Source organism: Hipposideros armiger, unplaced genomic scaffold (assembly GCF_001890085.2).
Source record: "Hipposideros armiger isolate ML-2016 unplaced genomic scaffold, ASM189008v1 scaffold_845, whole genome shotgun sequence".
Lineage (NCBI taxonomy): Eukaryota > Metazoa > Chordata > Mammalia > Chiroptera > Hipposideridae > Hipposideros > Hipposideros armiger.
Genome location: NW_017732195.1, coordinates 141,508 through 167,110, shown reverse-complemented (window position 1 = coordinate 167,110; position 25,603 = coordinate 141,508). Strand labels below are relative to the sequence as shown.

At 38.1% G+C, this 25,603-nt stretch overlaps 1 protein-coding gene across 2 annotated transcripts in view; it reads right to left on the bottom strand.

Moving 5' to 3' along the window:
• The window catches only part of PALMD (palmdelphin), a 58,466-nt gene extending 34,403 nt beyond the window's left edge, over positions 1-24,063 (bottom strand). Inside the window, exons 1-3 of one of the 2 annotated variants that reach the window (XM_019629359.1) lie at positions 23,201-24,063; positions 7,854-7,934; positions 4,950-5,074 (exon numbers count right to left, since the gene is read on the bottom strand). In XM_019629359.1, the coding sequence (XP_019484904.1) occupies positions 4,950-5,074; positions 7,854-7,934; positions 23,201-23,245 (251 nt within the window). In that variant the 5' untranslated portion in view covers positions 23,246-24,063. The remainder of the gene's footprint in view (positions 1-4,949; positions 5,075-7,853; positions 7,935-23,200) is intronic. The other variant, XM_019629360.1, reaches the window with a different exon arrangement.
• Positions 24,064-25,603: the final 1,540 nt, after the last annotated feature.

The following is a 25,603-nucleotide window of genomic DNA, read 5'->3' as shown; positions in this document are numbered from 1 at the left end:
ATTTCTAAATCAATGCTTTTTGGCCCCGTTTTGAAATTGAATCTTGCCTGCTATCTTTTGAGTTAACTGAATATGCTATTGAGCAGAATGCTTTTGCTAGTATTCTATCTCCATTTGTGCAGGAATTTCCCTTAAGTTAAGTGAGACGGCGGGAGCTGCTGTAGCAGCTCACTCCTCAGCTTTTCTCGTGACATACGCTCACATAGACATCAACACTTCGTACACACCTTCCTCTTAATATCATAAGCAGAAGGCAGTTTCTAATTATTTGGAGACAAATGAAAGTTCATTAAATGAAGGCAGAGGGTCAGAAAGGTACTTAGGAATACTTAAAAAAATCCTTACTAAGGAACACTTAATCATAAGTAGATTATCCTTCCCGAAGCGAATGCAGTGTATTTGCATCATTCTCCTTGGCAGTTAACCTTTTCGCATTTTATGCTTATGGCATTTCTGTCAAGCGCTCTGAGTGCTCCAGTCAAAGTCAGAGGACTTTGGACACAGTTCGAGAAGTAGCACGTGTCTGGAGGAGAGCCTGATGCAAGGCAATTGGCAGAGGGACTCATAGAAACCACAGGGCAGCTGGATAAGAAAAAGGAACCTAGGATGTGAACAACATAGCTCCTTTGGACACATCATGGGGTACTTACGGGTGTCCTTTTTGGGTGTAGGCTCTTGGATGGGGAAAAGCAACAGAAGTGACAGAACAAGCTTCCTAAGCCAGCCTATGTATTTGTGCACACGGGGTTTTGGACTGGGAAGTCGGTGCTGGATTTGCATCTGTGCCTATGATCAGGAAGCAAATGATTCAGTGGTCACCGTAAGAGCAGGGCTCATTTAGGAAGCAAAATGAAACTCTATTTAAGCAAAGTGATTCAAAAGGAGGGATTTTTTTCCTCTGGCAAAATGTTCACTAATATTGTTCTAAAGCTAAGAATGTGACTCAGAGACAAAACCCACAGAAATCCACTTATGTTCTGAAATGTTGCCTTTCCTTGAAAGAAAAGATGAGAGGATAAATAAGAGACATGCTTTACTTAAATGTTAACGCATGAGTCAGGGAAACTTTCAGGGTTTTAACATGGTAAAGAGTCTCATGAATGTCTATATAAAATGCTGCACACAAGAGTGAAATCAGCATAGATTAGAAATTTTAAAATACTATAAAAGGGTAGCATTTACAGGATTTAACTCTTGTAAAATTTATCTGCAGAATCTGATGCACAATTTATTTATATGATTAGGGTTTTTAATTAGATTTTAAAACCTGGCTCTTAATTTTTTAGCTGTTTGACGGGGCAAGTTAGCCTTTATAAATGTCAGTTTTTCATCTTTAAATGCTTTTTACCTCCTAATGTGATTGTGAGAATTCAAGAAAATAATAATATACATGAAGTGGTTAGCACAGTGTCTGGGCTACAACAAATGCTCAGTAAAAATTAATTCCTATAGTTAGCATTTTAGTCTTAAGCCATAAACAAAACCTATCGATTATTTCCATATTCTAGTTGGGTGGTAATATCAATTTACTCAAAGAAAGAAAGAAAGATATTTTTGTACTCGCCTAAAGCAATCAGAGCTTTTAGTCAAAAGATAAAAATTCCTCAATAAAGCTCTAGGCAGTGTCTTTTTCGTTATTTTTTTATGCCTAAGAAGGAATAGTATCTGATATGTTTTTGAACACCTACCATGTGTCAGGTACTCTGGAAGTTGCTTCCCTCAGAGCAATCCCATGAAGTGACTCTAATTGTCCCACTGTCACAGACAAGGAAACTGATGAGCGAAGAGATGAAAGACATGGCCAGACTGATGCACTGTGGTCAGCAGAACAGGGACTTGAAGGCCAAAGTGAATTTTTCAGCTCAACTCACAACACCGTGAAAGTGGAAGAAACGAAAACTTGATGGCCAAAGTCTCACCCATCTCCAGACTCTGAGGTAATAGCAACATTTCTATTTTGAGGTTCCTATTAAATTCTTATCCTCTAGCTGAGAGGCCTGGCAGATGGCGAATGTCACCCTTGAGTAGGCACCTCAGTCAAGTGATAAATGACATTCAGGGTGTAGGATCCTTTCTCTGCTTAGGGAAGGGGGATGGCTGTGCCTGGTTCAACTTACTCAGTCAGCTTGCTGGCCATTCAGAGCTAACAGGAACATGTAGTGCTGCATTTAGCTGGCAATAAAAGCTTAAGCACTGTGGGTAGTTGTTTTGGAGAAAGATTGACTTTAAAATCATGCACCTGATTATTTAGCAGCTTTGGAAACATCTGAGAAGAAAATGTTCTGTTGTCAGGTAAAGCTGCTTTGGCAACAGGATTTTTATAATGCTGGGCAGTGGTGGAGGCTGCTTACTATGGACAAAGCACAGACATTTCTGGTCTCTGTATGTTGCTTCAGAACATTCTGTGCTCTGCACATTTTTAGGGAGATGAACATGCCTTTGTGGGTCACAATGATGCAAATGATTTACTCTTTACAAATACATTTCTTAAGGACCATTCCTTGATCAAAGCAGTTTTCTATTAGGTGTTAGGTATTTTATTCTTTCCAGAGCATTCACGCCTACAGCTCTCTTTTAATTTTTGCAGCAGGAGAGCACTGAACCTGACTCGCTTTGAGGCCCAAGTTTACCCTTTACAGGCTCCATGACCTTCATGAAGTAAGCCTTAGCCTCTATGAGCCTATTTCCTTATCTATAAAATGGAGGTGTTGATGCTTTCTTTTCAGGATTGCTGCGAATATTAAATGACCTAATGTAAGTACAAGTGCTTTGTAAAGTGCACAAAGTCACTTAAAAAGAACCATTACTGTTATTAGTATTTATATTTGGGGATTAAAGTCATTTGATGTTAATAAAGGAGCACTGATGGTTTAATGACATCTTGTATATCTACAGTCATAGTGAGATGCCAGAAATGGGTAATGAATCAGACATGTAATTGGTAATTGAACAAAGACGTTAGAGGGGCATGGAAGAAGATCTTGAGTGGTAGAAGCTGTAGGAGAAAGGAGAACCAAAGGACAGAACATGCTTCGAAGACTTCCTAGAAGAGACAATACCTTTTTGCTCCATAGAGGTTGCGTGTGCCATCATTGTATGGGCTGCACTGGAGAGTCAAATGAGTTAGTCTGTGATCTGCCGCTTCCTAACTGAGTGAATTGTTCAATCTCTCTGCAAAGGGTGAAGATAATAACACCTGCCTCAAAGGGTTATGAAGATTAAATGAGATGATATATGTAAAGTGCCTGTAGGGCAACATGACTACAAAATATGTTTTTCTCTTCCTCCTTTTTTTCATTTTTGTTTTTGTTTTTTTTTGCAAGAGCTCTAACTAGGCAAGCCACTATCAATACCAGAAGCTTATGGGCTCCTCAGAGCATTCAGGTAAGGTCTGAAACCAATCAGTCGAGTCCTAGTAAATTCTCCGGGATTACTTAGAATGCTGTCCAAACTTGTTAATGGAGTTTGAGTGTATGTAGCCACTCCAATTATCGTCAGGTGCAGAGAAAGTTGTAGGTGCTCGGTATGTGGAAAGATTCCAAAGAATGAAGGGTTTACAAGGATTAACTTCAGGACTCCTCCAGAGATAAGGGTGCAGTGTTGAGTGATGAGGAAAGTCATCACCGGCTAAGCCAGACTTTGGTAAGAAGCTCTTGCTGACAGTTGCCTTATGAAGACTCAGGTTTTCCCAACTATTGAGTTGATTTATGGAGTTATTTTAAAAGTATTTGTTATCCACCATTCAGAAGCACTTCATACCTTTGAGCAAACAACGGACGGGTTTATAAATGTAAAAAGTTCAATTGTAAAACATAACTTTTTAAGAATTGTTAATTTAAAAGACATATTAATAAGAATGAGGGTTAATGATTTTAGCGATTAAATATATAAGTGTCTGAAATTAAGCAAGTTAAATGAAAATCAGTTGAATAGAAGGACGCTGTTTTTCCTTGTCAATTTTAGCCCAATGTGGTCTGTTTGGATAGTGTGGTGAGTATGGACAAAGCATGGTCATAACACAGCTACTGGATATTTTTATCCTCCGGGACTTTTCCTATATTCCTCACTAAAGAGAACAAATTTGCAGCGGCTGAAGTTTTGAAAGTTACATATATTTCAAAGATGTGTATTATTGTTATTATTATACCACAAGAAATTCCATCTGTTTTCCATGTGTAGGTTAGAAAATGATTCTGACATTTCCCATATCTCTTTCTTCCATGTGGCCTATATTTTGTGATAATACTAATAATCCCATCTTATATTTAAGCTTTCCATTTTTTTCATGTCTATCACCTCATTTTAAGCCAAGGCAATTTGCAAACTTTACTTGTTTTATCAGAAGTTGCTGATTCTGTACTGATTATGTATCATGGGCAGGGATGGACATTGAGAAGTGAGGTCAACATCTGTGACCAAATAGTCAGGGAAGTAGGAGAGAGGAAATGTTAATGACATACTCCTCTTTAAAAATATCATGGTTGGGACTGGGGAGGACCTGGGAGAGGTGTGATGGATGGACAGTGTGAATACACCTGAAGAACTATCACCTGTCCTAAGGTGAGAGTGGGGCTTAGGGCTGTGAAGGGCTTTTTGATCATCTGCCATGTGCCAGGTAGGTGCTACTAACTTAGCAAATATATTTTTAACCTGTTCAACAACTCTAAAAGATAGATATTGTTGCTACCATTTTGTAGATGACAAAATAGGCTCAGAGAGCAATGAGTAAGTCACAAATACATATTTTAAAAATAACTTGTGTCGCTATGCATAAGCGACATTTACAGTAAAATTTCTACTATTGCCTCCTGGTGTGTTTCCTTAGCTTTTATTAGAAATCCAAATGGAAGATCTGATGTGTCCCTAAAAATGAAACTGGCTCTTACACATACAACATTGGAAAAAATCAAAAGAAAGGTAGCTGTGGAGGATCTCGGTGAGGGCCATACCTGAGGATGCTTTGTTCCAGAACCTGGGTCTGGTGCTGGTCTTGTTGATTTTGCCTTTTCATCTCTTCCTGTTCTTTTCCACTGCCGATTCCATCCAGAAGCCATTTCTCCCTTAAAGCCTTTTTCTGATAACAGGAAACATAAAGATATTTTCTTATATCTGTCAACGAGGCCCAAATCTATGAATTTCAAACCTATGAATTTCAATAGTGGACATATTTAGGAGAAATTATTTTCTGTCACTGCCTTGCTTGAATAAACCTGGCCTCCTTATTCTTTGCACCTTTCTTGTCTTTCCAAAACCAGTTTTTATGTATCTAAATCCTATTTATCCTTCAAGTTCTTTCTCCACGAAGATCTCTTTCCTCCCCAGGTAACCACCCCCTTCAGTCCATCCTCACCCTCAAAGAACTTTCTTCAGAGCCACGAAACACTGTGCACTTATATACACTGTATGTTTATAGCAGTCATATAGGGACCCTGTCATGTGATGCTTTACTATTATTTCTTTGGTTGATGGACACATATTTTGTGAACTTAAAGTAAAAAGCTCCTTGAAGCCATTTTGATAGTCATCCCAGTGACAGTATATAGTGACTGCTCCAAAACAATCTTTTGAGAAACTAACTGGAATGGTGGGCAAAACAAGAGATTGCTATTATATCCTAAACTAATTCAATATTAGTCTTAGGCTGTGTGGTTGACAATTATTATTTTGCCTACCCAGTATATCTTCTTTCTCCCTCTATGTTCCCTTTGCAGTTTATGCCTTGTATATAGTGTTTATCACAGTATAAATGCCGTTATAAGTTTATGTGTCAGTTACCATTTTAAGGACACAGATTGGACTTTATTTTATATTCTTAGTGTCCAGTTTAGCACCTTCTACATAATAGGTGCTTAATAAGTGTTTATTGATAAAAGGCCCTATATGCACCTATATAAATTCTACTTATCAGTTAAGAGTCAGCTTAAATCCTGCACCTTTAATTGAGCCTTTTCTGACCACCTCAGATTAAAGAATTACTGCTTATACTCATATTTAAATTAAAAAAAATCATCATTTAACTTTTCCTAATTGTTTATTTAATCTTAAATTTCCTGCTAGGTTGCAAGCAGAGGGGCTACAGCCCTGTAGGGCTATCGCTAATCTCCATGGTATTAACATGCAAATTAGGAAAAGGCACAGTTCCCCACTCCCACACTTTTTGAGTTAGTGCACAGCTTAGGAAGGTGGACAGCACCTTTGTGCAGAGAAAAAGAAACTTCATCCTCCAGATAGAAGCACCCCTCTGTCAGGTATCTTTGTGCAGTGCACAACTTGCACAACTGTGTACAGCAGTCTAAAGTATGATAAATGTTTTGATTAGATTGAAGCAGAAGAGGTTCCCTGGGTTCCAGAAAGCAAATCTTTAGGGAAGATCATGTATTACTATTTGGACTGTTTTGGCAATTACTGAAATGAGGTGTCACCTAAGTAATAGACGTTTTAGTGTGTCAGAGTTTTCCTATGTGAAACTTAGTTCTTAAAATGAACAGAGGAGATATTTAAACCTTTTCTCCTATTGTGAGCTCTACTGCTGTTTGGGTACCCATTATGCAAGGATACAAATTGCTGAATGCTAGAGAGCTATCAGTTTACTCAGAAGCAGTAATTTGTTCACTGTGAGACCCAAATTGTGTGTAAATTGTGTGTGTTGGTGAGGGTAGGGGGGGTGGGGGGGAGGAGTAGAGAGGGGAAGAGAGAGGGAGAGAGAGAGAGAGAGCACAAGTGCTGATTTTTGGAGTTAGAAACGGCCTATCTCAAAAATTGTTGTAGATTTGACTGACTTCATTTGAGTTGCACTGAAATAACTTGGTAAAATTTTATTTTATTTTATTGATTTTTCTAGGAGTATACACTGCATTTCTTGGCTATGTATACTACTCATGTAAATTCAATGTGACATACTGTAAGGATAGCAGGCCAGCTATGCTTTGAAATGATCCATCAAATGTTGGAAATGTCAATTTGTATAGGAGCAAAGACACAAACAGAAACAGAGAACTGAGGCTAATTGGATCTTAAATTATGTTTCTGTTCAGAAGTTGTTCCTTGATCCAGCAGAAAGATGAGTTTAGCTGAATTCAGCAAATTTAATTTCAATTTGTGGACCCCATGAGCATGTGGCATTGTTTCATTCAGGGGTTCATTACATCTACTGATAGCGTCCCTGCCACATAAGTAGTTTCCTGCTTGGGCCTGTTCACAAGGAGCTCCTGTTTGTCACTTGGTTGCATCCTGTGACTAAGCTATGTAATAAAATGTTGAAACTCAGTGTGCTTTAATTATACAATGACCCCACCCATGGAAGATGTAAAGTCTGATTTTAAAAATGGAGGTTTATTTTTGGTTATGACCTCATGTTCTGTCAAACAAAATAAAACAAAACCCCAAATCATACTGAGGCAGGGTTGGATTCATTGCGCTGAGCTCCTAAACCAAGCATCCTTGACCGGGACAGACAGTGTCTGCTCTGCACCCCCTGGGGAAGGCTGGCCTTTCATTGATGTCAAAAGGAACTTCCTAGCTGGATCCGCTTCCTAGGGATGTTAAGCAAGAATGCATTCAGGGCCAAATGATCAAGGCTGAATTCTCAAGGTTATCCAGGAAAATGAGGAAATTCAGTCATAAAAAATAAAAGTAAAAATACAATGTTTTCAGCTTTCCATATGCTTGCCAGACTTTATTCATCTCACGTGCAATTATTACTAGCTTGTTGGCTTCCCCTATGGCTATTAGGGTGTTTAGTAGAACTATGTTGAAATATTTTCCTTCCTAAAATATCTTTACTGTTGAAATTTGAGTGCCATCAGGATTTCTGAATACAAAAGCATTGAAATGAAATTAAAGACATAAGTTACCTTCAAATGCTGGTGCTTTAGTTTTTCTTCCTCTATTTTCAGGCGCTTCTGTGAGATTTCTTCCTGTATTTTTCTTTTATCCTAAAATAAAAAGAATTCCAGGGTAATCTATTTTTTCAGTTTGCTGAAATAGGCTTCCTTGGGGTTGTCATTATCGAATGGCTGGCCAGCAACATGCTCTTGGCATTGGTATGCAGCTGCCTGCTTTGGGGGCTTATTTCAAAGCAAAGGAGAGTAAAGTGAGACATTCAAAGCATTTTGCTGATGAAAACAAAATAAGGTGCTTTTCCAAAGGAAGTTAAAATACTTTACTACTTTTCCTTCCCCTCTCCCCTTTTCTCTCTTCCCCACTAGCCTAGCAAGATTGAGCAAGATTGACTGATGCAATGGAATAAGTGAATTTTAAGGAGGGAATTTTGAAATAGGCATGAGGAAACGTTGTGAGGAGAGAGACTCTTTCTGGCAAGAGGATGAAGGAAAAAGGTCGGTTTATGTGGGAACACAGGATAGGCTCTGCAGCATGAGAATACTGGGAAGCTCGAAAGTGAGGCTGCTTCTTCCTTGTATAACTTGCTATGGGAAGACAGAGAAAAACGGGAACAGATGATGCCTAAGTTGACATTAAGAGGGCTTTTTGCTGAGGTTAAAAAAAATCATGGAGAGATATAGTATCTTTCATCACGTTTAAATGACATTACCTCAAAAAACCCAGAAAGCATATCTATTAATGCACATGGGTTATATGTTTCGGAAAAAAATAACATATAGACTAAATAGCCTGGGTTTGTATTCCAGCTCCACCATTTACTAGCTCTGTGTCCTTGGACAAAATTCTTAACTTCTCTGTGCCTCAATTACCTCATTGTAAAATGTGGATAATAAAACTATCTTACAAAATATGAGCATTAAATGAAGTAATATATGTACAAGTTCGTAGAATGGTGCTTGACACATAGTGTCCATATGTATTTGTTTAACAGCATTAAGTAAATAAACACATCACCTGTTAATCACACAGAAAGCAACACATTAATTTTAATAATGCTTCCACTGGCCTGATCTGTTTTAGAGGTTTCCTCTCTGGAATTGTTTGAGATATTTTACAAGCTATGCAAAAAGGCCCTTATTTCCTTTTTTTTGTAGCAATTATGACATTATCCTCCATCTTATTTATAAGAGATGGTTTTAAATCGGCTTTCAAAATTGAAAACTCCCAAAGCATAAAAATGTGTTGCCGATGAAGACATCTAAAAGAAGTAGCCTCAGAAGGTAATTTAGAGGAAGAGTTCCAAAAATATTTGGCAGCGTTATTGAAATAAGCGCATGGCTTCCTGATGTGACTCCTTTGAAGATAAAAACTCTTTTTTGATGCATAAGTTCAGGTACATTTGTTTAAGAAAAATAACACGTTGCGCTCCAACTTTATGTCATGCTTCTCTTTGTGTGTCAGAATAGATGACTTCATCAGTGTTCTGTTTAAATTTCATAAGCAGCTCTTTTGAAAAAAAAATAGCTAGGCAACACAGCATGGGTCTTTAGAATCACTTCTTATCTTTGGATAAAATCTGGTCATTAGAAAATAAAAACTGAAAACTCATGAATCGATTCTGTACTATATCTAAAGGTTATTAATTGAGCAAATATCAGTAATATTTTAAATTCACTTTGCCAGTTTGGTAAGTGTTTCTAGGTACTGTTTCACTTAATAGTCATAATGACAAAGATATGTTGTAGTATTTCACTTAATAGTCACAATTATAAAGAGACATTGTAATAATTTTCATTTTACAAAAGGGGAAATGCAAGTTTAGGGAGTTAACTATTTCAAGCTCTCACAATTAATAAGTAGCAGAGCCAGGATTTGAACCCAGGTACTTTGAGTTCAGCCTCCACCCTCTTAGCTAATTCACTACACCATTTCCCTGTGTGGGAAATTAGTCAGCTTCTCACAGCTTCCCTCAGTGTCCTCTCCATTGTGAAATACCATGGCCTGGAGTCAGCACCAGTACAGCCTGCAGGAGGAGTCGGGCCTCTCATTAGAAGGGAGCATAATTCTAGCTCCCTGCCTGCTGCCATGTAACCATCCACCTCTCTCCATGGGTAGCTCATAAAGAAGAGCATGAAAGTATGTGAGACAGTGACTGCTGAATCCAGCAATGCTTCCCAGACCTGTCTGCAGCCAGTTTGGGCTGGTTTCATCTTGGGGTTGGAAATAAGGTAGTGAAAGCTGTGGCTGGAGGCAGGGCGTCTCAAGTGTTTTGGCAACACCAGGCTTATAGACGGGTTGCTAGGGAATAGCAATGTTTTGTCACTCAGAGGTAATGTGATGCCTCTCATATCAGTCTAGGTAGTTAAGAAGGTAATTTTATAATGTCGTAGGCATGATTCTATTTTAAGATAGGAGCACTTTTTTCTCATAGTTATCAATAGCCAGTTATTATCCTTCTGCCAAATTTCACAGGTATGTAAGTAGTATTGAAAAATAACATGGCAATAATTCAGTTTCAATGTGGCGGGATAAACCATAAGTCAACTTTAAGTTGTACGTCAAGCTCTATTGTACACCAAAGTTGTCACAGCCAGCTTCTTTCTTCCCAATTCATTATGAAACAAATATTGGGTTGTTGGAAAAGTCATGACACATTTTTGCAATGAAAAACATAGGAAAAATATGTCATGATTTTTCTGACAACCCAATAGATGTGAAATGCCATCTGCTTCCCAAAATTTTCCCAGAAGCTTGAGCATATCTATAGACACCTGTTGTAACCTGGCATGTCAGATGTTTATTAATGTTAACCATTATGAATAACTTACATTTCTGTTTACTTTTTTTTTTTTTTAAAGATTTTTATTGGGGAATTAGGGGATGGGAACAGAGCTGGGGAATTGGGGGAAGGGGAACAGACAAGTTGCTGTCCTTTTGTTCTTCAGTCTAGTTGTGGAGGACATTGCTTCACTGGCCCAAGTTGGCACCATCATTGCGCTCTTCCTGGGCAAGGCAGATCAGTCGCCGGCTTCTGGACGGCTGCTCACTGTGGCTGCTGGCCGCTCCCACTGGCTGCTGGCTACACATGGTAGCCCATGGCAACCCACTGCCACAGGGGCTGCAGCCTACGCCGTTGCCGGCTACTCACCGCAGCCCAGCTCCAGGTTGAGCTGTTGTTCAGCATCTTAGCTGTGGAGGGCAGTGTCACTGGCCCTCATATGTGGGATCCGAACTGGGGCCCTCTGGCATCCCAAGCCAGCTCTTAACCATCGCGCCACTCGGCCAGCCCCTGTTTACTTCTTTAGTATTCAACTAACAAAGAATTTTTGCCCAATGAACAATTGCCTAGATTTTTATTTTTCTGACTTAGTATATTTTAGCAGTGGACACCCACAAATTCCAATTGTATAAAAAGCCACCTCTTAATTATTTTGAAAATTAATTTATTTACCTTGTACAACTATAAATTGTGACCATCTGTGTATGATTCAATGATATTACCTCAATCACACACTTGATAAAAGTGAGCATACTGTATTTTTGAGATATTATTGATATTGATATAGCTAATATTATAAAATGCCTGAATCTATCATGAAGGCAAGATTGATCCTAAGTTATTTAATTATGAATTTATCCAATAGTTAGGATATGCTATGTTCAAGGTGATGTTAGGAGTTGTGCAATGTTTAAAAATTATTTAGAATAGATACTTTCACCAAGGAGCTTACATTCTCATGAAGAAAGAAAACAATTTGTACAAGTAACTATAGCCTAAGAAGTGAAGTGGTAAATGTCATCACTAAAGCACAAGTAGCGTGCTCTGAGAGGTACGGGGGGGACAGGGAAAGGTAGCTTCTAGCTGACATGGTTAGGAGAGGTTTTGAAGTAGCATCTGAGTAAGTACGTTGGTAGTTGCTGGGGGGCTGGGGAGAGGGGAGAATGGGCATTCAAATCAAGGGCTCAGTGTGAGCAAAAGCCTGGAAGTAGAAAATGGGACATTACTTGGAACAGCAAGACTGGAACCCAAGTTGCCATGCAGGGAGTAGTGGGCAATATAAGAATAACAGGATGAGGACAGATCCTTAATAGAAAATACTGAATGGTAGGACAAGGGTTTTGGAATTTATTTATGTATTGAGATAAGGATCAATGAAAGGCTTTCAGAGAAAAAGAGAGAGAGAGAGAGAGAGAGAGAGAGAGAGAATTAAAGCTATGTTTTAGGCAGTTAAATATACCTCATTGTGTAGTAGATATTGAAGAAGGAGAACTTGAGCGGGAAATCAGTTAGGCTATAGCTCGTACACAAGACCCTGAGAGCTTGAGCAAGAAGCAGCCGAGAGCATGGGTGTCAGAGAGGACTTGCACTGGCAGAACTTGACAACGGATGACATGGATGCAGGAGAGGAAGAGGTCAAATGGGCGTACACCTTTTATGCTAAGGTGCATAGGAGAGCAGAATCACTAATAGAAATAGGAAATTCAGGAGAAGGAAAAAAGAGTTTGAGAGGGAAAATGGTGGATTGACACCAAGTTGTAGGTGACTTTGGGACAAGCAGATGGAGTTATCTGGTAGGCAGCTGAAATGTTGGATGGAGAGAGATCGGAAGAGAGGTCAGAGCTAGAGATAAAGATGCAGGAGTTTTGGAAAGGGTAGCTGAGGCCAGCAGACTCTGTCATATAACAGGAGACATTTTTATGAAAAGAAAAGGAGAGTTAAGGATAGATCCTTCAAGAAGAACCTACATACAAAAGTATAGGAGGAAGGGAACTCACAGGGAAGTTTGTTTTGGGATCAATCAAATATTATTTATAATAGCAGTTGGTGAATTGAGCTAATTCAATTAGTCAAATGGTTTCAGATTCATTCTGCTAGAAGCCGATATTTTATAACTTCATGACTAGCTTTACTGACATTTTCATTGTTTAAGGTCTCAAAAGAACAATAATAGAAGCTGCTTGTTTGAATTTAAATACTTTCAACAATGTAGAGCTTCCTGTGATGTGCAAATAACGGTAACCTTGAAAGACAGGGATACGCTAACAATAGTCCTAGAAAAGAATCCTGGGCATAGTTAGAGGTTTACTAGATTTCAATGAAAGTAGATTTAAAAATTCTTGAAATAAGATTCTTGAAATATTATTTTAAAAAAATTGTGAAAAAAGGGCAAATGTATCAAGAGGGAAGATAGATCATGAATCATGGGCAATTTACAAGTGGAAACATGGATACACAATTACAAATGATCTCAGAGAAGAAGAGAGCTACTGTAAACAAACCAAACCAAAACCAAATAGTTTAATGTCACTGGGAGTGCCCCAATGAGCTCATGAAACCAAGAATGAAGATAAGCAGGTGGTACCTATTTGTAATAATGTAAATAAGGTAAAAACCCAGGGTGATGTGAAGATGTGATGCACGTGAAAAACACTGGAGACACAAAAAGAATGTTTGTGGAAATTCTGGGGGTGTCAAAAAAATGTATACACATGACTTGTATTCATCTTTTGTTATTGGTATACATTGAGTATTACAATTTTAATACAGTTTTTTCCTTTCTTAAAATGTGTATATATATTTTTGGCACCATCTGTAAATATGTATATTTAAGATATGTTGAGAGTAAAAAAATAAAGGCTGCTGCTGAGATACATAGTGTAATATTAATGTAACAGAGAATAAACTAGAACTCCAATTTTCTTCCATATTTTTGATTAAGGAGAATAATCTTGATTCTGGAAAGGGTAGAACAAATATGCTTAAAGGAAAGTCGAAGCCCAAGAGGAAACAGACAGCCAAAGACAGAGCTGCTCAGACTCTGATGGGCTTCATTTCAGGGAATAGGAAAATTTATAGACATGACAGAAAAATATTGTTAAGCAATCTTGGAATTTTGGGTGAAGAGGTATCAAAAGACTGAAAGTGGCAAGTTTTTTGAAGAGGGGAAAAGGTGAATTATGAATATTTAATGACTGGTGAATTTATTGGTTAACCCCTGGCAAAGTTGTAGAATAAATTATTAGATAGTATTGTATTTACACAGCGAATGTCTAAGAGATAGCATTCGATTATTAAAAAGAAAGCATCTAGGGCCTGCCGAGTGGCTCAGCTGGTTAAGAGCTCGCTTGGGAGCGCCAGCTCTGAGCAGCAGGGCCGCGGTTCGGATCCCACATTGAGGGCCAGTGACACTGCGCCCTCTACAGCTAAGATGGTGAACAACTGCTCGACCTGGAGCTGGGCTGCTGTGAGTCGCTGGGGACGGCGTAGATTAAAAAATAAATAAATAAATAAAAAATAAAAAGAAAGCATCTAAAGCTAACTTTATTTCTTTTGTTTAATTTTTCAAGTTCTGCAGATGATGATTATGATGGTTGTTAACAATAGCTAACATTTATTGAGAACTTTTTATATTTGTATCAATTTATTTAATCTTCCCCAATCTCTATGAAGTGGGGCCATGTTTATCCTCATTATGTAGGTGAAGAAACCATTTTTAATTTCTCTTATCATCTGAGATACAGTATTCATCCATATTTTCTAAATATTAAAAAAAACTCTTTAATCCAGCCTAATTTATTTTGATTTGTAGTAAATGCCAAGGGTCTATGTTTTTCCAAATTTTTAACTAATTTGAACTTTTATTGAAAAATTCTTTCATATTGATTTACTTTTTTTATTTACTAATTTTATTGTTTAGTAACTTTTATCATTTACTAATTTTTGAATGTACATTAGGGTCTGGTTCCAGATTATCTGTATAGTTTCCTTAATTATTGATTTTGGTATTAATATGACATAGTTTAGATTATGTACCAACGAGGTACATCAACATTTTATGGGGCAAGTTTTCCTCTATTGCTCTTGTCTAAAATGTCTTGCTTAGTAGCAGTAGTTTATTTTTCCAATTGGACTTTGGAATCATTTTGTTGAATTCCAATAGAAGCAAAATTAAAAACTCGGTCAGTTTGTTATTCCTCCTAACCCTCCACCAAGCCAGTAAAACAACTAACCAACCAACAGAGCAACCAAACACACAAACAATAATACATCTTGATGTAATTTAAAAAGTTACTTCTAATAGTAATTATCCTTGTCCAGAGGTAATCAGAGGTTAATACTGTTATACTGTATATGATTTATATCTACGTGATATAGTGCATGTAAAATTATTTTTACATGTTTAGTAATCTGAATTATTCCTTTTAATATATCACAAACACAATGATATACCATATCATTAAATAGTCTTCTAAATTATTTTTAATGGCTGCATATTACTACATTATACAGAGGGTGCCAAAAAAAGTATACACATTTTAAGAAAGGAAAACTGTATTAAAATTGTAATATTCAATATATACTGATAACAAAAGATGAATACAAGTCACATTTGACTTATGCAATTACAAGAGTACTCGAAGTGGTCCTCTTTGCATCCAGGCACTTCTGATTGTGGCAAACTACTGTTTGAGCAACGTTGAACAAAGTGTCCACCTGTATGCAATTTTTTGGCACCCCCATATATGTGTATATATACACAAACATATATGCACTATATTTATTCAGCTAAGTCTTATTTTTAGATATTGAATTTGCTTCTACTTTTGTACTTTAAGAAATGATTCTGTTGTTATGACATCTTAGGAATCCATTTTTGTTTGTATCTCTTAGTTTTTTTTTTTTAGTATTAAGCTCCTTGTTAATGAAATTCTAGGTCAAAAGGTACAACAGTTTTTTACTTTTCTTACACCAATTGCCAAATTGTCTTGTTTTAGCAATTTCATGCTGCTGCCAGCCCCAAATAAGAATGCCTCTTTAGAGATTTTGATTGGGATTGAATTAAACTTAAAATAAATTTGGAAATACACGACCATTTTTTATATTCAACTTTACCCCAAGGAATGATGTGCCTCTCCAGACATATATTATATTGCTTAGTAAAGTTTCATTATACAAATCCTGTATATTTCCTTAGTAGGCATAAAAGTATAAAAGTTTCTTCATATAATTCCTATACATTTCCTTAGTAAGATTATTTTTAGGTTTTAACAGTCTTTTTATTTTGTAGCTATTAAGGAATGGGATAGTTGCACAGTCCATTTTCTGACTGTTTTTCAGAAAGCTATTGATTTTTGTATATTCATTGTGTATCGGGCTAGTTAACTAAGCTTTCAAGTTAATTCTTATCTTTAAAGACACTAAAGTTGAGGACAAGAGTTTATTTACTTTCCTGAGTCATATGATTGGCTCAGTGTTGGAACTGGTATTGAACATCATTTTCTATAACTCCAAATGTAGTACTTTTTATTACCACACCGTATTGCTTCCCAAATATATCAGTAGAATTACAATGCTCCAAGAAGGGATATTAGAGCACTAGGGGCTCTGTGCTGGTCAGTGTTTTGCTCAACTATCAGCACCAAATTTTTTTAGTGACACTGACATTTTGGAGAGTGTCTTGAATGAGCCTGTAATATAAGAAATGGTCAAAATTCAGAAAATAAAGCTGTATGGCTTCATTGGCTAAAGTAATGATGATTCAGTAGAAGTTAAAGGAAATCATATTCTAGCACATTATGTCAAAACTCTTAACACAGAGAGCTGTTCTCAAACGGAATAGGGTGTTTGGGAGGTTTTGATTCACCCGATATTGGAAGTGTTTAAGAAGCTGGATGAGCGTCTCTTGAGCATGATGTAGTGAGGATGGGAATATCGACAAAAGGAATCTCTCCTGGTCCTGTGCTTATTTCTGCTTTGCAATACCCTAATTCTTAAGTTAACCATGGGAGTTGGACATGGTTATCACTACACATTTTCTACACCTCATTTTATTCAATAATTTTAGTCTTCTTTGCCAACCTTACAATAAATTTGAACAGATCTCTAAATAGAATCCAGTTTGTGTTTTACTCTTTTACTCCTTTGTCTATTCTTTCTTGTTTGTTCTAATGAATTGTGACAAACCTAAACCAAATAAGGATAAACAAACACAAAACAAGCCCCTGAATAATCAAGGGGTGATGGTAACCTGGCTGCGTCTTTAATGAAAAAAAAAATCTTTTAGCAGGTCAGATAATCATTAGCTTTCTCTCCCTTTTCAGCTTGATTGTGCTCATTCATTCACTCATCCTTGATGGTTTTCTTTTGTGCTCCAGCTAGTGTTGAGCTCAGTGCTGGGAGCTGTGAGAGATGTGAAAACTCTTTGCCTTAAGAAATCCTGGCTGGCGGGAAGAGGCTGTGTAATGGAAGTGGGATTGGGAGAAGGTAGCAAGGCTTAGAGTATGAGGTGCTCTGAAAAATGACGTTGGTTCTGTCCCAACCCTGCCGCAATACCATTCCAAAATGGGATTGCATTCTTTCCTTTTCCATGTCTACTCCTTGCTTACTGGAGAAGGGGAAGGAAACAGCAGTGGGTAAAGGACTGGTTTGGGTTAGAAAAGGTAGTTAAGTGAAGCAGAACCTACTTAGGTTCTTTTCTTTGCTCCACTTGGAAATCTGTTCACAAGAGTAAAGAATAGAAATCTGAGGAAGTTCTGGACAGGTCGAGGTTTGTGGTTTTGATGTTTATTAGAGGTTATTATGATGCTGTGGCTAGAAAATGTGACAAGCAGAAGAATGGGTTCAAGCCCTACTATGTAACGAATCTCTTAACTTTTCTGGGCCTTAGGTTTTCCGCTTATATGAGTAAAATGGGAATGCTAACATCTGCTTTCAAAAATACCTATAGGACTGTTTGGCCAAATGAGATAATGTAGAAGTTTTTCTTTTTATTTTTTTAGAGCCTAAATGCTATGAAAGAATAGGTACTGTTATTATTATTATTTTTTAATCTCAGAATTCTTTTTCTTGAGAGCAGTCCTTTATATTCTAGATTTGTTAGCGTAGATTGACTTTGAATAGCTTTTAATATGTCATATCACCCTATGTTAATCACTGGCTCAGTTACACATTGAAAACTTGGTGCTTGGGACAGGAGCCAGTTTTGATTTCCATTTAGAGTTTCAGAGGATAGCCTGGTTCTACGTCATAAATGGCTCAACTGAATCCACTCAGTCACTGTGGTTTTATGTAGAAATTTTAAGTACAGATTGTACTCAAACAGCTCCTATGCTGCCTTAGGAAAGTAGACATCCCCCCAGTGTTCCTGGTGAGGGAACTTGAGGCAGTACATTTTGCCCAAATGACTCACTGTCATTTAAATTAAATATTCTTATTAAATTAAAATATTCTTATTTTATTTTAAGAGAAGCTAAGTCATTTGAGGCTGGAGATGGGAAGTTGTAACACTGAATGAACTATGGTGCACTTGTTTAGATGCTAGTTAGGCTTAGGCGCTTAGACTCTGATTTGTTTCAATCAGTTTTCTGCAGAAGCAGCTTTGCCTTTCGATCATCCAGTAACGTTCAGAAAGTTCATGAGGATCCTTGTCAGTACAGGGCTTTATGAAGTAGGATTATCATTCCAGAGCACACTGGAAAAACCTTCCCCTGTTATCAAAAAGCAGCTTCCTTAATAAGCTATCAAAATTATTGTACCTCATCACATGCTGTCCTCTGTGGGTGGGCTATTATGTTTGGCAAAGATATGTGGCATAACACACTTGTTTGAAGAAACCTTTCCTTCTCTGGAAGAAACATGTAATCTCAGTACAGCACTGTGGAAAATTGTGCAGAGGTTGTATTGTTTGAATATTCTGGCACAGGACTTCCCTATTTAAGAGATTCCTACATCTCCATGTACCATCTTTGTGTGACTAGCGTTCGTTGGTCATGACAAATTGGACGTTCTTCCTGTAACTTTGTCTTAACCATGAGCTAAACTGGAACAATGGTGCATTATGCATTCTTTTAGCCTTGGTTCCTTTAAGAAGTCCTTAGAGCTGGAAATAATACAATGATCCAAACACGTGTTAATATGTATATACCTTTAGTCAAGATCCAGACTGGCTTGTTCTTGTTTTCACTTTCTCATTTGTACAGGCAGAATGAATAGAGGGAAAGTGCGTACGGCCGGCCTGGGGAGTAAAAGTAGGACCGGCTTCTTGGGCATGTGACCTGTGAGGTCATACAAGGTACCAGGCTCAGAAGGGCCCAGCATGTAGTTTCATGCTCTGATGTTACCATCTTTAAATTTTGAATACTTTTTGAGCAAAGCTCCCCACGTTTTCATTGTGTCCTGGGCCCCACAAATTATGTAGCAGGTCCTGCTTTGAGGCCATTATTGTCTTATTAACTGTTGGAAGTTCCTAGATGTTGACCGAAAGAAAATGAGACGAGGTGCAGTGTTCAGTGACAGGCAGCACATGTTAAAGAAATAACTAGAACCTCTGTGTGTTTATGTTATTGTTTTAATATTGGTCTTTGTATAGGGTAGATTTCTGTTTTATGTAAAAACTTTCTCCTCTTAAATTCCTGTTTACAAGTCCAGAAAACATTCTTTGGGTGTGGAAAGGACTAGGGAGTGGATCTGGGGAAATGTGAGAGCTCCTTATTATTTTGCGTCATGAGCAGCTTTGGCTGGCAAATCTGGCTCTGTTGCTCAAATTCCAGTGTCAGGACTTTCTGTGGCTCCTTTCCAAATGGAGTCAGTCCTAGGCAGGTGCTTGCTCTTGTGATTATTATGATTGTCTAAGTTTTGACAGAGCTCACCTCCTTCGCATCTCTGTTCAAATGGCACCCTTCTGTGACACCCACCCTGACCACCCTGACTCTACCACAAATTGCAACCCACTTCCACCCCACTCCTCACACTCCTGATTCCCCTTGTTTCACACCTTTTCATTTTATTGCATAAGGCTTTGCACATAGTAGGTGCCAATAAGCATTAATTAAATAAAGAAATGAGAGAATGAGTTGATAACACACATTCCTACCAGTTAACGATCAGCCTTGATGAGAATAAAAATGTCAGCTTTATTCTTACCCCTTTTCTCCCAGCTGGCTCTGTTCTCTGAAAATCGATTCTCGTTCTCAGAATCTTCTGACCTCCCTCCCCTTCCCCAAACAGTGCTATGCTTGTGAGTCTGATCTCTAGCCAGCTTAAGATCTAGGGGTTTTCCAGTCTGAATTGCTGCATATTATTTCATATTAGTATTTTCTAATGTCACAGTAGAAATGAAGATAAGACAATGTGTTCCTTGTGCAGGAGGATGCCAAGAGCATACGGAATACTACTAATGCTTAGGGGACCTTTCTGTTTGTGAGGGGAATTCACCTGCTCCTTTTCCTTGTTCTTTAGTGTGGGCCATGTTTCCTTCTGTGTAACTTTGTAGGGATAAGTCGGACAGCCCTCATCTCACTCTTCCTGAGAATGCTGGAGACACTGGTGTAGTCAGTTCCAGTAATATCAAAAGTGAATTTCAAATTACTAATCTACCTCAATAGCTCTCCTTTTGTATAAAACCCAACTATCTGTTAAAATATGTACTAACTTGAAAAGAGCCCCAAGAGACTTTTTAATCAGTTTGAAGCAGCCCTGCTTTTGAGTTATAGGTGAAAACTGAACTCTTTGGCTAAGAGGTACTTTGACCACTAATTTAGTAACAGAAGAGTTGGCACATGGATAAAGTAATGAAGGAGGAACATGAGAGTAAGTATGCAAAACAATTCATATTTGGTACACCCAAACTGAAATGCCTTCTAAACAATTGTTTCTGTGTACTTACATAATTTCATCTTCATTCTCTTTGAGAAGACTTCTGACTAATCTAAAATTCAATTTAATGATATGAGGAATGAATAACACCATTACAATAATTTACTTTTAGTTTGAGAGCCTAAGTGCCACATTCCATCTACTTGCTGTGTTTAATCCTTTTTTTTTTTTTTTTGAGGAACAAGAAGACTGGCATTTGGTCTGTCAAGTTATAGGCATATACATTTGTGTTTTCAATTCCTTGCAGTGGAAATAATGATATTTCGGATTCTCAAAACCAGGTAGAATAAATTCAACAGTGAAGATTATTTCATTTCACAGCCAGGAATTGGAAGAATAAATTTTAATACAAAACTCAGGTTGATTTTAGACTATAAAAAGTTATTTTTATTTTTTTCCCTAACAAACTGAAGTCTGAGAATTGCTATGTTTGGGAACATTGAGCAATTGTTTTATGATTTTGTTCTTGAAGTATGTATATAAAGTTTGTTTCAGTGTAGGGAAATAGGAGGAAAACAGATAAAATGAGAAGATTGTCCCTGTGTTTTAGCCTAGGTCAGAGATTTTGAAGATTTTAAGCACTTCCACAAGTGAAATAATCCCTGCAAACTCTCTGGATACCGTGTGTTTTCATTTTTGAAGGGGGAAGGGGAGTAGCTGAGGTGGCTTCCTGGGTAAGGCAAGGGTGGAGAAAACTGGCATTTCTAGGGTGTCCAGGAGGGAGATGAGTGGATGTGTTGTTTCCATGGAGACACCACTGCTCCATTTTTCCTCTAGGTGGTGACAAATGTGACTGGACTTAGCCTGGTGACTGGACTTAGCTAGTGGAAATTTGTTCCTATAAACTTCCCAATTTCCCCGCCCCCTACAACCTTTACACAAACAGTACTTCCAAGATAGAATTACTTTGTGATCTTACTTTGGAGATTTGCTTAATTCTTTCTAAGGGGATATGTTTAGGCTAATAGAATAGTTCAAAAATTCATATTTTTTTAATCATTAAAAAAGCACATGCCCGTATATTTAAGAGCTTACTCTCTTATATGCTTGTAAGGCATAGTGACCCTCGCTCTAATATCTCTATTTGCATTTGGAACCCTTAGTGAAAACTCTTGGTCTCCCTGGAACTGTATGCAGCCATACCTTTACAACATGTGCTGCTTCAGGAAGAGTTATAAGGGGCACTGGAGGTGACAAGGGCTTAAGCTAGGGTGTGATTTCCCCCCCCCCAAAAAAAAAGTGGAACAAGGGGCTTGTGTATTTCATTGTATACACTGTTAATTTAGTTAGTTAAAAGATAGAAGCGTCAGAAAAAGCAGAGCTTGTGCCCACACAACTCACACAGCCTAATAAAGTAACCTTTAGACAACAGCTGTAATGCAAAAAGCCCACGCTGAAAACAACAGAGCAGAGCCGAGTTCCTGTCCCTTAACGCAGGACAGCTGAACCGGTGGCTGAGTTTAACAACAAAAAAGAACAACACAAAACAAACAACAATCCAAAGTTTTCTGAAGGAAGGAAAATGTACTAATTAGGAGTTAGACATTTCAAAAGCATTGTCCTATGGAAGAGTGCCCACCTTATCTGTGGGCTTCTGGCTACTTACCACTGGCTGCGAAAATATTTCAACTTGCTGAATTCTTTCTGGGTGGAACTGAGAAACTATCCATTTAATAAAAGTCCTAAATTGGGATTAGCATTATTACTTATGACATGGGAATTTGAAAAGAAAAATATCCTCCTACCCACCCTGATTTAGCATCAGTTTTTAAAAAGTAATCAATTCTTCCTGACAACTGATTTCAGCAACAGAAAATGCTGAGAAATTTGGATGTCGATTTCCAAAGTTTCTTTTCTTTAAAAAAAAAAAAAATCAAAAGTGGTAGCTAATGACAAATGATTGTGTCAGTTTTCCAGGTTCCTGCCAAATAGAGGATTTTATAAAATTAAATTTACAAAGCTGGATCATTTAAAGAAAGTAATCCATTTCTTGCTTTGATTCTTTCCCAGGACAAACATAAAAAAATGCATTGTTTTCTTTCCCGGTATTAATGAAATATTTTCCAAATCTATTGCAGTGCATGCATTGCATTCCTTTTTCAGGATCTTATTCAGTTTGTGACTCTGCTGGAAACTGATATCTTAGAATTAATCTGATACGTGCTTTTACCCCCTTTTCTCTTGTTTAATGCTTAGCTTAAGTACAACAACATTCATTTTCATTTTGTTAGGCTTTCTGGAACATACTAACACACCAGAAATAAAAAAGCTTCAAGTCTTTTGTTTTATTTCTTTTTCTCTCCCTGTTTTAAAAGATTTTAACTTTTTGGTGTATTAATTGTTTAAAAAGTTTCCAAGTTGGGGATCTGTTTTTGATCTAATATTTGTCAAGTATACATTTAAGGAAAAACTGTGTTTCTAAGGCACATAGAAGCTTAACCAAACTGCCTTAAAAACTTCTGATTGCTGTTTTAAACGTAGGCAGAGTTTTTGCAAAAATCAAAAACATTTACTCTGTTCTTAGGGTCGGAAGCCCAAGAGTTACAGAGGGCGACAGGGGTTAAGAGAGTGGCAGAGACGTGTCCATGAAGGATGACAGTTCTGTTTTTCCACTTCCAGGGGCTCAGCGGCAGAGGCAGCCAGCAACGTGTCTGCCGTTCCTGTAAGCAACCACCTCCGTGAGTTATAACGATGCAGACTTACTGTGATGGCCTGAAGTCTTTCCTTCACCAGCTCAGCTTCTTCCATTCTAGAAGGCAAGGACAGGCAGGCGGTGGAGGAAGTCCAAAGCTACCATAAAGCTGGAGCCTCCTTGGGGAGAGCAGAGGAGGTAACAGAGGAGACGCAGGGAAAAATCCACTCTTAGCACTGGTGGAGAAAAGCAGAAATCCCCGACTGGGCAGGAGTGTCTCCGAGCAGATGTACAGATCAGGCCAGACAGACACATGTGATGAGGGTGTGCTGGGCAGGCAGACGCTGAGGCTGCTGGCACCAGTTGACTGACAAGTTTGAACGGCAGCGCACAAGCCCTTTTCCTTCAGGAGCTGCCAGCTCTTTGTTGTAATGTGCACAGTTAGCAAGGCACAGTTTCTTATTAACCGTTCCTTACCCAATTCATTATTTTCCAGAAGTGGCACTGCGAGCCCATGCACTGAGTGTTGAATCAGCCTCTGCTCTAGCGGCACACAGCCGTGCCTGTTGTGAGGGTCTGGGAGTGTTTGTCTAAAGTTAGTTTACCTGCGCTTTCCTCCTGACTTGACAAAGACAGAGCCTCACCTGGACAGGGCCAAGTCGCTTGCTTGCCTTCCTTCCTCTGATTGGCTTTAGATAATAGTAAAAATTATATAGTGACTTTAGAACTTAATATAGTGAATTTATATCAGGCTGTCCTCCCCTTTCCTTTCCTCCTCCTCCCATTTCAGCCGTTTGTTTCAAACTTTGGAATCTTTAGGTCATGGAGAAATCAAAGGTGTTAACATGACTCTGTTGAGAACTTGGCCCACCAGCAGTGTTCGGTTGGTTCAGACTCAAGTACCACCCTCTTATTTCTTGTCTTGGATTTCTATGGAATGCAGTTCTTTCTTGGACCTTGTTCAGAAGTGACACTTGGCTTTCAGGAAGGTGCCCATTTTGACCTCACCAGTTATGCAAGAGAAAGGAGTGAGCCCTGGAAAGTGTGTTGAGACATTCTGGAACTCATGAAACCTGACACTATGTGGGTATTCCCTTGCCCTTTAGAAAAAGGAAGTCAAGCCCAATGAAACTCTTAGTTCAGAGTAAAGGCGGAGAAGCTTTGCAATGTACTTTGTTTTTTCTCCCCTACCATTTCTTTAATTAAATTTTGATGTAGTAAACCCTAATTATCATCTACCTCATTATTACGTGTTTGAATGCTATCAAGCACCTTCATATCAACATTCAGCTGAAGAGGTTAAAAGGACAACCTTAACGTTGAATGTGCAGTTTAATTTCCTTTGCACTGTTGATATCAGTGGTAATAATAATAGCTAATGTTTGTTGAGTACTCTCTGTAGGCAAATGCTTTGCATCCTATTTATCTTACAATGTGCTGGGAGATAGGTGCTATTAGCCCTATTTTAAAAATGAGAAAACAGCCTCAGAGAGGCAATTTGCCCTGAGCTAATAAGTCACCAGGCCAGGATTGGCACCTGGACTGTCTGTCTTTATAATAGCTATTCCTCAGGCCTGCCCAAAAAGACAGGGCAAGGCGAGACTGAAGGTTAAATCAGTCTTTATGAGAAAAAGTTGAACCCCCAGCCTCTTCCTCCATCTTACTCCCAGACCACTCACAGCTGGATGCAAACCCTTCAGGCAACTCTGTGGGAATCCCCACTGGGTAAACTTAGTGGCCCTCCTGAGAAAAGGTTTCTCCATATCGTCATTTGGAGCGTCCTAACTATAGAACCCTAAGATGAAACCCACCAGTTTCAAGTCTGAATTCATACTTGAGAGCAGATTGTCCTTAATCATGCATCCTCAAAAGACATTTAGGGAGACCAGAGCATAGAAGAATTGGTTAGGTGTGGGCCAAGTTTGACTTCTATTGGATGGATACTTAAGCTTAAAAAAAAATTAAAAAAAACAACCTTCAAAACTTTTGATTTTGTTTATCTGCAGATTCTAGCTGAAATCAAAGATGAAAGAGCAGTAGTGATAAATATCTCAGTCAGAATTGCATATTTGCTGCCCAGAACAAGTGGGCCATCATCTAATGATTAGTCTGGATCTTTTCCTAAAAATAATTTACCTTTCAAACCTCATTTCTGCTGTGGGAAAACCCAAGGGTTTTTTAGTGAAGGGGAGGATTAGATAAAATAAGAGGATCAGGGAATTTAGGAGGGAGCAGGGTTATAAAGACAGATTGGTATCATGTGTTTATTCATTCATTTAGTTGCTAATGCTAATAATTGCTAATATTTTTAACCGTTTGTTATTCATTTATTCTGTATATACTTATTGAGCACCCATAATGTGACAGGCACTGTGCTAGGTGTTTGGGATACATGGATAAACAAAATATCTGCTCTGCTGGAATTTATATTCTAGTAGGCAAAAAATAAATAAATAAATATAATAAGCAAGTAA